Raw genomic sequence first — 13,183 nt, forward strand, 5'->3', positions numbered from 1 at the left:
ACCAAACATTAGTAGTGCCAGTTTATGTCAGGCATTGTGGAAAAGGCTGGAGAAACACGGTGACAGTTTTTTAAAAAACTGAAAAGTTGTCATTGTTAAGCTAATAATTTAAATAGAGAGGTGGCCTTTACTCAAAAAATCATTAAGTTAACCCCAAAATCACAACTCTGAAATGCTGGGAAAGCAAATGACGGGTGACTGCACAGTAAGCAAAGGGAACCCAGGGACAAGATTACTGAGGACTGCACAGAGCAGTCGGAGAAGGCTTTACACAATGGGTCATGTTGGAGCCAAGAGCTGGGGGATGGGTATAAGAGAAGGGGGGCATTCCAAAAAAGGCTTCTATGTACTATGATATCACAAGATATGGTGCTGGATGGGCAAAGACCATGTTATTATTAAGGAACTTAAATCCCATACTATGGTTTCTTATTGTGTATTTTTTTTTTAAAAAATGAGAGAACCTAGAACACGTTTTGGTGCTAGGTTGAAGAAGTTACAAAGACGTGACAAAGTTTCAGTGGCAATAGGGAAGTATGTTGAGGACAGCTGTAAGTGTAACACTGCTTGTAAATAATAAAATAAAATATGGAGCTATTACGTGTCTTAACAATGTAAGGTTTTCTTTTTTCCCAGCAAGTACAAGCTTACCCCTATGATACTCAGTCCTTTAAGGTAGTCTTGACGAGGCTGGGCTTGAGGAACGCATCCAGCTAGCACTATTTTCTTATTTTCCTCTTGAGCTTTTCTAAAAGATTGAAGAGAAAACAGTGTGAATTCTTTTGCTCACAAGTGCACCCTTGGACACTGATGTTAGTGCATGTAAGTTCTCCAAATAATAACAAGCACATCTAGCATGAAACTGGATTTTCTTACAACTGCTTAAAGAAAACATATTATAATAAGACCTCTGAACTACATGTGCATTTATCATACCATTAAAGAACACAAGAGCAGTCCAATCTGATGTTTTTCATTTGTGTCTCATTATAAAACAAAAAAAATTACTTATACAAAACTCTCAAGGATATAAATCATTCTTGAAAACCATGTTTTCCAGATAGACAAGTTGGCCATTCAAATAAGTTATTTATTTTTAAGCATTAATGAAAATTAATTCCTAGTCTTTTGTCCAGTATAAAAATAAAATATGCTTTATAAAAATATCGAACAGAAAAGTGAGAAATAGACGGTCTAATATCCGCTATCCTGAGAATTCACATATCTCCCCAGTTCTGCTCCCCAGAGACTGTCGACAGTTATAGACTGCCTATGCTTACTTCCAGACCAGCCCTCACACATGCAAGTGTAACATGTAAATAGACCTGTGTCCACTATTCATACGCAAAGGTGAAACTACGTTTTGTTTTACAACTTCCATCCAATACATCTTATATCTTTTCTTTCATGTCTTTACCTAAAGATCAACCTCATCCTTTTTAAACATCACAATGTGAATATGCTATAGCTTAACTATTCTTGTTCTGACAAGCATTTATGTTATTGCCAATTTTTCACTATTACAAATAGTTTTACAGTGAACATGCATATATGTGTGCATACATAAACATATATATATGTACACATCTATGTGGATGGATGGACAGTTATATTTGAATATCTGAAAAAGTATTTCTGGATTATGGAAACCTAGACGTGAAATTTATGCAAAGTTGTCTATTTCCCCAGCATAAATTCTAAGAAGTAGAAATGCTCATTCAAATACATCTGGCTATTCATTAAGCATTTCTTTACTTACGAGGGAGTTGGGCTTTCTTTTATGAGTCTCACTCACTCATCCGGGCACCCATGTATACAGCAAACACAGACTGTGTACTAGAAGACAGTGGTAAACTGAGCAAAGCTGATATCTTTTCCTAGAAACTATTTATCCTTTGCCCATTTTAAAATTAAATTTTCAAGTCTTCAATTCTTTTCCAAGTATGTGGGTTTTGGGATATTGTGATGCTTTGTTTACTTTTTTTCCTGAATGCTCAGGAACTGTGTTTTATACGCCAAACTGTGTTTCTGGTCCCCTGGCAATCTCTAGGTTTCTGAAATCAAATGAGGGAGCTCAGGGTATCAGCAGCCCAGCTTGTGGACATGCAACTCTTAGACTATACCACCATGAAGTGAAAGTCTCTACACCTGACACAATTTTTTGTTTTCGTCAACTTTTTCTGGAGTACAAATTCAGAACAAGAAGCCAAAAAAAAAAGGGGGGGGGATTAACAGAACTAGCTATTTGTGATCTACAGCCACATCAAAACCTCTGGGAAGTGTGCAGAGAATGATTAAATGAACAAATAGGCAGAGTATAAAATACTACTTTAACAGCACCTGCAAGTGTTTCATTTCAATAACTTAGAGTACTTTGGCATAATTTTTCCACTTGGAATCCTGAAAAGACTTGTTAACAAGTTTTAACAAGAATCAAAAAAAATCTGACTTTGGTGGATTGCTTAACATATCCAAGAGAATTACTGCCTCCCTCTGCCGCCTGGTTTTCCTTTTTATCAGTACCAAGCACATCATTGCACAGAAACAGTTTTCTTGTAGTAAATGTGAAATACCTTATCAAACGAAAAAGATCTTTCCATTTACATTAACAATCTATACAAGGAAGAAACATCTGGTTCCCTCAAGAACTTTAGCTATAACACCTAGAATCACTGCCAAACATCCAAGAGAGTCTGTGAGGTCACCAATAATTAAAACCAAATTAAAAAGCCTGCTTCCTACAATGTGATTCAATTACCTAATTATTAGGCACATCTAAGACACGATGGGGAGTGTTTAAGAGAACACAGTAAAGAGGAAGACATGTGCCTTGCACTCAACAAGCTTATGGTTTATCATGGATGGGATGTCAAACAACATTAACACAGCATCAAGTAAAACGCCCTTAGTGACAGAAAGCTGCACAGGCAACATACAGAGGGAAAAGGAATATGCAGACAAAAAAAGCTTCATGAAGTGTGGGAGGATTTTAAGGGCAGACAGTAGCAGAAGAGGGTGGAAATCGAGGCAGAGAAAGCTCCAGGCAGTTGTTACAGTATGGACAAAGACAAGAAGGTAGAAAGTAGGAGGAAGGTATTTCATTATCGAGAGAATTTCTGTCTAAGGGAGACTAATAGGGCTTATATTGTGGAAGGAGCCTTAAGAAAGAAGGTGGAGAGCCTCTAATTTAGTGGGCAATGGGGAAACCTCTTAAGTTTCGGTGGCAGAGTAGACATAGAGTGGAGCTAAACTTTGAGAACATGACACTGATGGTAAGGTGTAAAATGAAGTACAAGGGGGAAAAGAAACCAAGAGGTGGGAAATTAACTTAAAACACCCTAGGCAAAAGGATGTGAGGACCTGAATGCATGTGGAAGATGCAAAAAAAGAAAGAATTTTTTTTTTTTTTTTGAGAAAGATCAGCCCTGAGCTAACTACTGCCAATCTTCTTCCTTTTGCTGAGGAAGACTGGCCCTGAGGTAACATCCATGCCATCTTCCTCTATTTTATACATGGGATGCCTGCCACAGCATGGCTTTTGCCAAGCGGTACCATGTCCGCACCCGGGATCCGAACCGGCGAACCCTGGGCCACCGAGAAGCGGAACGTGCGCACTTAACTGCTGCACCACCAGGCCAGCCCCAAAAGAAAGAAATTTAAAGAAAAGAAGATTGGTTCTCTTGCTAGACTATACTTGAGGAAAATCCCAAGGAGGAATCAAAGGTGATGCCAAGGTTTTGAGCCTAAGAGAGATCAACAAACACCTACTCTAAAGGGCTAGACGGTAAATACTTTAGCTTTGCTCCTCACAAGTCTCTGCTGCAGCTACGTAACCCGGCCACCTTAGCGCAAAAGCAAGTATATACACTACTTAAACAAACGTGTGTGTGTGTGTGTGTGCATGTGTGTGTTTTCCAATAAAGCTTCATTTACAAAAATAGGGAGCAAGTCAGATTTGGTCAAAAAGAGAACCTGGCTGAGTATTGGAATAGAAGGTAACAAATTCACATAGGACACACTAAATCTGAAGTTCCCTGAATGCCCTTGAAGTCTCCGGAAATTCAAGTCAGCCAGCTGGGAATGAAGCGGGGAGTAGACTTTGGAAATGTACTCCAAAGTGACAGCTGATGACAGTGAATACAGCAGTCCCAAAGGGTGTGGCGAGAATCCAAATGAATAGAAAAATTTCCACAGGATAAAAATAATAGTGTGGAAAACAAAAAAGAGGTAAAATCATCACCAAAAACAATATCATAACAACAATAATAATCATGGTTAGCACTTACATGGTACTTCATCAAATTAACCATTATGTAGTTAGTTATGCAACAAATCTGAAAACAGTACAGCCAATATGTATACCAACCCAGGGAAAACGTTCTGGTGACATCATAAACACTGGGTCAGGTCGTGAAAGAGTCCACGGCTGATTTTAAGGGAGTAAGCAGAACACCAGAGAATTAAGAGGAAAAGTTCAAAACAGAGATGCATAATCAAGTAATTTATTTAAAACATTATTTCAGGCTTTTATTGAATTTGGTTTTAAAATGCTAGGGTAGACCAAAACTATAATCTAAGCCAAAAACCATAGCCCAGTTATGGAATATTAATGCCACACTTCACATGTGATCAAATAAAGTAGGACAAGTTTTAATGCAATTTCTCAGAGTATTTTTGTTCTAAACCTTCCCTTCTTACATCCTATTCTTTTTGATTAGTGAGTTTTGTTCAGATTAATAAAAGCCTAAAAAAATTTCTTTAGAAACATACCCAGTAGAGTTATATTTCAAAAAGCTTTTATCCTTCAAAATACGAATGTTCATAGGATAGTACCTTAAGAAACTTTAAAATAGTATGAATTTCTATGTCTTCATTTTAGATAGCCTTGAAATGCTAATTAAAATGAAAATTGAATGTAAAGTTAATTCAATATCATCATTCATATCTTCTTGAAACATATTTCTAAATCAAAATAGAGACGTATCCTTGTCTAAAGCATTAACTTGAGTAATACAGAATACATAAAGAAATCTTTCCCTCTTTTCTGCCAAGCACCAAATGCAAGAAATACTTTGCACAGAATCTTAAAATTCACAAAATCATAGAAAATATATGCAGATGACATAATATCATCTCCCTTATTTCACAGATGAGAAAATTGAGATTCAAGAAGATGTAATGATTGAGGCCCCAAGTTCCACACTCTGAGTTAGTGCTGGAGCCAGGATGAGCATCCAAGATCTCCTGGTTTCTCAAATACTATATTTCAGAACATAAATCAAACGAGTTTGACTGTGTAATAACAGTGGAACAAACATTTCTTGATTAAAACAACATAGAAGTTTACAGAGATTATAATACATCGAATGTCTTTAAAGTATAAACACAGTATTTGATAGTTCTTGTTTCCCTGAGTCTTGTGAACAGAATAATAGTCTAATATGGTTGTACCAAGAAAAGCACAGTTCTCAACAAGCAGGAAATGTCGCTTCTTTCATTTCTCTTATTTCTTATATTTCCCCTGCAAATTGATGTTTAATCTATATAAAAATATTCATAATGTCAGTCTTCAACCAAAATTTTCTTTCATGAAAAAGTGTTTCTTAAATGAATCTTTTTTTTTTGATTTCTAATGCATACTGACACACTCATAAAAACTCTTCCTCACAACAGCACTGGAAAGAGAGTGAAATCAACCCGTTTCTGTACAAAGCAAGCAGGCTCTTAACTATGCATGTGAGGATTCTCTGCATTCAAATAGTCAAGTGAGAGAACATCTATTTTAAGTATTTACATGGGGGCATGTAGCCACGTGAAACAAATAAAAACATCTCAGCAAACAATGTAAGAGAAAACAACAAAAGATCGATGCTTGTGAAATACTTTAATAACCATGATGCCTTTCCTAAATTTTGGAACAACCACTCAAGGAAGAAATAGTCTGCAGCAATGCAATAGTCTATCGACGCAACTATTGTCAGAAGTTAGAGAGTTAGGCTGGGAGCTGCCAAAAGTTGAAGATAAAGTTACTCTAAGACTTGAAGGGAATTATCAATCTGAAAAAATAATCCAAATATGTATTCAAATGTGTAACTGAAGACGTCCGCAGCCATTCAAATCCAAAGTAACTAGGGTATAATCTCAGCATCACAAAACTCAATATTATTTTAACCAAATGAATAAATAAAACATAATTGCACTCTTTATGCCCCGGGGGAAGAAAGTTATTGCGAGGGGGAGTAGTCTTCATTTGCACCTAAAAAAGAGGAGTCCAAAGGGTTTACTTTCTCAACATTTCTAACAGTGGCAAGCACAGTAGGCACCCAAGGCAGATGATCAAAATAGTTAATCCCCTTAGACACAGTAACCATTTCTTCAAAGTATATCTAGGTACTACAAACTCCCAGGCCCTGATGAACCGGCCATATAAACCCAGTCAACAAATTCCCACTTGATTCCAGGTTCAATAGTTTCTTTTATTGTGCTTACAGCCAATACAAGTTCCTGGGTTCACCTATAAGAACTTTTGTTTATTAAAAAGTCAATAATTCAGCATTTTGTTTTTTCATTCTATCATTTATTCACTCACCTCATGTCAGACATGAGGAAAAATAAGGATAAAAAGAGAATCACCGATCTCAAATGGCTCAGTCTAGTGAGAAAAGGAAGGAATGGGCTTTAGAACCCGAGTTTTTTTGCACGAACGGGAAAAACAGAGACCTGAAGGTAGCAAGGAGAGCTGCGAGCAGCCCTGTGGGAGAATCAGCATGCACCCTGTTAAGAGACTTGAGGGTACCCGGTTTTCATGAAGCTCTCTCTGAAAGCAGGGCTGTAGATAACCCAGACTCCAAATGAGGTCCCTGAGGGTCCAGGTCAGGGACAAAGGGGAGACTGAGCAAGGGGGAGCAGAGTCCTCCTCGTCCTCCTCCACTGCAACCTGTTACTATGCTTTCATCTGCTTCATGTATCAAGGGTCTGTGAAAGACTTGTCTGAAGAAAAAATTCTGTGACTTTAAGAAAAAAAAAAGTGAGAATAGGACACAGACTTTTTTTTCTAGCTTCACTGAGGTATAATTGACAAGGACATAGATTTCTGTTACGAGGTTAAAGATTTAAGGAAAGTTGGTTCATTATAGAATAGGGAATTTCGATGAGAAGAGTAAAAAAGTTTTAAAAAGAAGCTACCAGGGAAACATGATGGGGGAGGAGGGCAAGACCACAGACAGGAGGAATGGAAGAAGTAGAAGGAAGCACCTCCTGTGGAAATCAGAACGTGGCTGACTGGTGCTTGCATGGTGGATGGAGGATAAGAAATAGTCAGAAAGCACCAAGTAGGCCTAACCAGCCTCACGTCTCCAAAGGGAATCAAGTGCAGAGGATGGGAATGATTCCTTAGGATCATAAGAAGAGGCTGCTCTGAATCCTGCCAGGCTGACAGCTAAAAGTCACTCTCCCTGGAAGTCAGGAAATCAGTATTTCCCCAGATTAGGGAGCTGTGAGGGTGGAGGGAAATCCTTGTAATTCTGTGAGGCTGGCCGCTGTTGACCACGGTCAGATGCGCCTCCCTGAGAAACTGAATTGGTGAGACTGGTTATTATGTCGTCAGTCACTGGGCCCATCTAACTGTAGGTAATCTACAAAATTAAGTTTTGAAACCTGCAAAACTAAGGATCATACCCTGAAAGATACTAACAAGACCTAGTTGTCACCTGGAAAGCCAGCTTGCCTCTATGACACATGTTTCCATTTCTCTAAAACTGAAACCCTAATCCTCCAAGATAATTAAGCATACATACTTTCTGGTTTCTAAAGCTAGTAGCTTAAAAGTTGTATCAGAAGTAAGGAAAGCCATAGGTTTGTTCTTTGATTCAGAAATTGAGCATCAAGACACATGTACAAGTTAATGGTAAATCAATCAATAGCAAGTCCATCCTTCCAGTTGTTCTTTCCAAAAATCTTGGAGTTATTCTTAATATGTCTTGTTCTCTCATACTCAACCCATCAGTAAATCCTGCTGACTGTACCTTGGAAATTCGTCCAGGTTCCAACCACATTTCACCACCTCCACTGCTCCCACCCTGGGCTAAGCCACTAACATTTCTCCCCTGCTTCCTTCCACCCTTGTATTTTAGTCTCAACACAGCAGTCAGAGTGATCTTTTCAAAGTATAAACCAGAACACAGCATCCCTCTCCTCAAAATCTTCTCATGGCTCATTCCCTGACAAAGATTAAAAGTCAAAGTGTTTAGAGATGGCCTACAAGGCTCTATACTACCTGGCATGCCTCCCTTCTTCCCTCCTTATCCTCACCTCCTGCTACTACCCTGTACTCCCACTAACTCACTCTGTTCCAGCTCCATAGGCCTTCTAAGCGTTCCCAGAAAACCGCAGGCATGCACTCACACGAGGCATTTGCACCTGCTGTCTCCTCTGCTGATACATTCTTTGCCCAAATGTCCACATGGGCGCACTTCCTTTCATCGCCAGGTCTTTGCTCACGTGTCACCTTCTCACCCTGTTGCAAACTGTGCCATCGCACAGCAGCAGCGGCATTCCCTGTGCTGCTTTACTTCTTCGGACTACGTCTCATCCTCTCACACGCTATATAATCTTCTCCATTTTTGAACAGTCTGTCCCCCATCTAACCCCCGCCCCCACAGCGTGACCTGCCCAAGGACTCGGGCTGTGGTGTGTTTTGGCTCACAGAGCTATCACTAGACTTACGGCAGAGCCTGCTATATTGTAGCAGCAAAGTGGGGGCGGGCACGAGAAGTCCAACCGTGAAGGAGCAGCTAATGGCACCGGCACGTACAGGAAGACCACAGTCCTTAGAGAAACAGTAGTGAAGTGATTAAGAGCACAGACTCTGGAGCCAGACCGCCTGGTTCTAATACTGGCTCTGCTACTTACATAGCTGAATTACTTAAACTCTCTGAGCTTTAATTTCTTTCCTTGTAATAGAAGTTCCTACCTCATGAAGCTGTTATGACAGTGAAATGTGTTAATAAATAAAAAGCACTTTTATAAGGTCTTTATAAATGTTCACCATTATTTAACAGAATTATGGAGATCTACAAGTGCTGACATGGAGAGATGTCCACAATACATGGTGATGAGAAAACACCAAGTTATAGAATAAGATGTCAACTGTGTCCTATTTTTATAAAGAAGACATATGCATAGAATAAATTCTGAAAGAAAATATTCCAAATTGTAAACTTTAAATTACAACTACCTCTGTTGGATAAGGATTTGAGAAAATAAAAAAGACACTCAACACTATTCTTAAAAGCATGACACCAAAACAGGGCAAGGGAAAGAATTCCCCAGCAGCTGTGGTAAGGCATCCCAACAGCTCCTTGGAAGGCCTCATCCCAGGATTAAGATCAATCTAGGAGGAAGTATATGCCAGATTCCTCCCTAGATACTTCCTTAACTTGCTTTAGGTAACCCCAAAGAGCTCCCCAACATCAGTAGAGCTCCTCCTGGATAGGAACGTTGCCCCATGGAACACATTTTACCCAAATGGTCGATATTTTCTACAATATGCTTGTAAGTGGTCATGTGGCTGTTGCTTCACTTCCTCAGAGGCAGGGAGTTCATTACTTCAAAATTTCCTGTTTAATCACTGAACACCTGCTTTCGTCCAGATACTTAAACTTTTTCTTATTATTAAACTCTACCTCCAGATTGCTTCCACTTAGTCATCCAAATTACCTTCTTTCACCTCCCAAAGCTTTATCCCCTACACTGGCCCACATCCCAAATCATGTTTGGTCACAAAGCATGTAACTATTCTAAAGGAAATGTTTCTAAAACACATGGCATGCTTACATTTCTTATTACACAAAAGAGAGAATCCAATTAACCTGCAGTTGATTGCCCCAGATGATCACTGTAGATATGGAATTTCACATCTGTAAGAGACCTCCAAAACTTTCCAGCCTTGTCATTTTATTTTACAAAGGAGGAAAATGAGGATCAGAAAGATTAAATTGCATGTCCAAGGTCAAAGTAAAGAGAGTACTGGCAGTCATCCATCACTGCCCTTTGCTTCGATATAATGATGTCCTAAACCAGCAGTTACCCAGATCCATAAGACTGTGTGGTCCCATAATAAATAATCTCAGTAAGCCATATATATTGATTCTCTCTTTGTGTCAACTATTATTTCTCAACATGTCATTTCTAACTTGTCTACTCAATGTACCACCACCATTTCCAACTGCTATGCAATGAATCTATAAAAATTTCTGGAATAAATGATGACCATCAACAACTTCATTTTATATATGATTTTCACAAATTCATTCATGAAATATTTTCTGCCTATTATGCGTACAATATACGCTTAGAAGCCTGTTGGGTATCAAGAGGAATTTGTGATTCAAGGAATACACATGAAGTTGAAAACAACCAAAAAACTCTTAAGTATGCACACTGAACAGAAATACAAATGAACACTTTAAGTACAAGCTTAGTACATTAATAAATGCAAATAAGTTTACAGACCAGTGGCCACCAGACTTTTTATCAAGGCACTCACCAGCTAAAAAAAGAGAGAGAGATGTATCTCAAATACATAAATGCATACAACTGTATATAAACCATACACATGTAGTACTATACTAATATATAGTATACAGTATAAAACATACCTTAATATTAGGATTTTTAAAATGAAATACTGCAAAAGAACATTAGTGCTCTGGGTTTAGCAGGGAAGAAGTTATCGCAGGCTCAAATAAAGGATTAATAGGCCTCATAAAATCTGGTGCAATGCTATCAGTCACCTAAAACCTTTTTTTCCTCACTGAAGGGGACCAGAATATGCCACCTCCAAATATGCCATTTTTGCATAAGGATTATTTTGACTTGAAGGCAATTAGGAAACAGCAGACTCAGGAAGAAAGCCCTCCCCCCACTTTTTGGCTAAAAGCTAAGCATAAATTTCTACTTGTACAGGTGTCTCCCTCTCCAGTACCAGGAAGAAAACTACGCCAGAGACAACTGTTATCACCTGACTCTTATCTGCATAACAAACCTTACTAAACAACTCTTCCTTATCATGTATTTCCTGATCACAGCCCCATAATTAATGCCTCCCCAAGAAGCCCAAAGAGAGAGGAAAGAAAAGGGGAAAAAAAGGAAACAAGAGTATATAAGTACATCAGAAGACCTTAATAAAGTGACATAAAAAGAGATGCCCTGATCAGCTGTTACATTTATTCAATTCACCATCCAATTTGCACATCTCATTGTACTTTAATTATCACATTCACCAAGAAAGACTAAAATTAAATTACGACATGAATCTATGATATATTTTGAGGAAGGAATAAGGGAAATTTACAGTTCTGGTTCCAACTAAAAACCGAATTAAAAGGATAAAAGTTCTAAAGAAAAACACATGCTTGGGCTCATTTCTAGCTCCATCCTGAATACAATTTGAGCTGGAATACTATTAGATCCCAACCTCGTTTCTGGTGGGAGACCCAGCCAAATTTAGAATTTAGAATTGGCTATATAGTCTGAATATAAAGTTGTTTTAAATCTTATAAAAGGTTCCTAACAAAACTTTAAAGTTTTTACATCTTTTTGAAAGATTTTTCCCAAGAGGCCTTAGTTAATGTAAAAGCTGATCCCTTGGAGGGGATAATAGAAAAGCACTTTGTTATTTAAAATAATACAATAAGGGGGTCAGCCTAGCAGTGCAGCAGTTAAGTTCATGCACTCCGCTTCACCAGCCCAGGGTTCGCCAGTTCGGATCCCAGGCACAGACCTACATAGCGCTTATTAAGCCATGCTGTAGCAGGTGTCCCACATATAAAAAAGAGGAAGATGGGGACTGATAGTAGCTCATGGCCAATCGTCCTAAACAAAACAGAAAAAAAAAAAGAGTAAGATTAGCAGCAGATGTTAGCTCAGAGCTAATCTTCCTCAAATAAAAAAAAGAAAAGAATACAATAAAAAATGGCCAAGCAAGAGACACTTAGTAAAGACTCCCCAGAGGCTGTCTCCTTGGCTAATTTACATAGTCATGGAATCACCACCTACAGGACAGAAGCAACAGAAGAGATTAACTTCCATCAAAGCTGCCTTAACTGGGCTTCAGCAAGCTGTAAGCCCAGGATGATCAGGAGGTTTCCCTGGAGAGGCCAGTGGCAGGGAATAGCAATATTTCAGGGCACTAAAAACAACTCACTGTTAACATACTCTAGTTGAACTAGCTAATTCAGAATGAGTCATTGTCCTAAATTACCTGTACTGTTCCTATGGCAAATGGTTGATAACATTCAGCACTGACAGTACCATAATTGTTTTAATAGACATCTCTCCGCCACATGACTATAAGTTCCTTGAGGGCAATGATTTGATATGATTCACTTTACACATCTCAGAGCACATTTTCAAGAAACCTCTTGCAATTTAATAAATGAAAGAAAAGACTATACCAGGAAATAACACTAGAATCAATCATTTACTAAAGTTGTAATTAACAGCCATGTCTACGTCTCTCACAATTTAATAAAGCCACCATTAAACAGAAACTCATCTTTTCGTCATCAGAAACATAGATAATCCAATCAGAGGAACTACATTTGATTGATGTCAACATCATTTATCTATATTTGAATTTTACGGTAAATCCTCAAAGGATTTTCACTCTCACAAACCAAATAAACAGGTTATAAAAATTATCCTATTCTTAAGAATTATTTTTTAGTGTTTAAATAGCACTATTTTCCCCTCAACTCTTTCCTTTGTCCCCTCCATCGCATCTTCTTCCATTATATCTTCAGAAAAGTAACGCAGCTATTGCTTATAGCCAATCTAACCTCAGATCAGAAAGGTATTTACCACAAATGCAACCTTTTTTAAATTCAATAGGAAAAAAACTTTTCTTTAACAGCAGCAACCAACGTAGCTCGACACAGAAAGAGCTTAGAGCCACTGCTCACTTCTAGTTCCAGAAAGCAAGGCAATTTCAGTGACACAGACACTGCCACTGCCCTCCATTCTGTGTGAAAATGCCCTAACACCAACATAAATGGACAAAATAGAATCCATTTAGGGGGTAAAAAACTGTCAAGCGTCTATTGTTTGCAACATCAGCCAAAGGACAAACTCCATCAGACTAACATCACACTAACTCAATTCAAATTATCAACTGAAATAACCA

At 38.3% G+C, this 13,183-nt stretch overlaps 1 protein-coding gene across 14 annotated transcripts in view; it reads right to left on the bottom strand.

The window, feature by feature from the left end:
* Positions 1 to 13,183, bottom strand: part of CDKAL1 (CDK5 regulatory subunit associated protein 1 like 1) — a 612,104-nt gene that overhangs the window by 457,439 nt on the left and 141,482 nt on the right. For all 14 annotated transcript variants that reach the window (XM_070515582.1, XM_070515574.1, XM_070515583.1 and 11 more), the window contains one exon: positions 652 to 748. In XM_070515582.1, the coding sequence (XP_070371683.1) occupies positions 652 to 748 (97 nt within the window). The remainder of the gene's footprint in view (positions 1 to 651; positions 749 to 13,183) is intronic.

This window comes from Equus asinus, chromosome 8 (assembly GCF_041296235.1).
Source record: "Equus asinus isolate D_3611 breed Donkey chromosome 8, EquAss-T2T_v2, whole genome shotgun sequence".
Taxonomy (NCBI): Eukaryota; Metazoa; Chordata; class Mammalia; order Perissodactyla; family Equidae; genus Equus; species Equus asinus.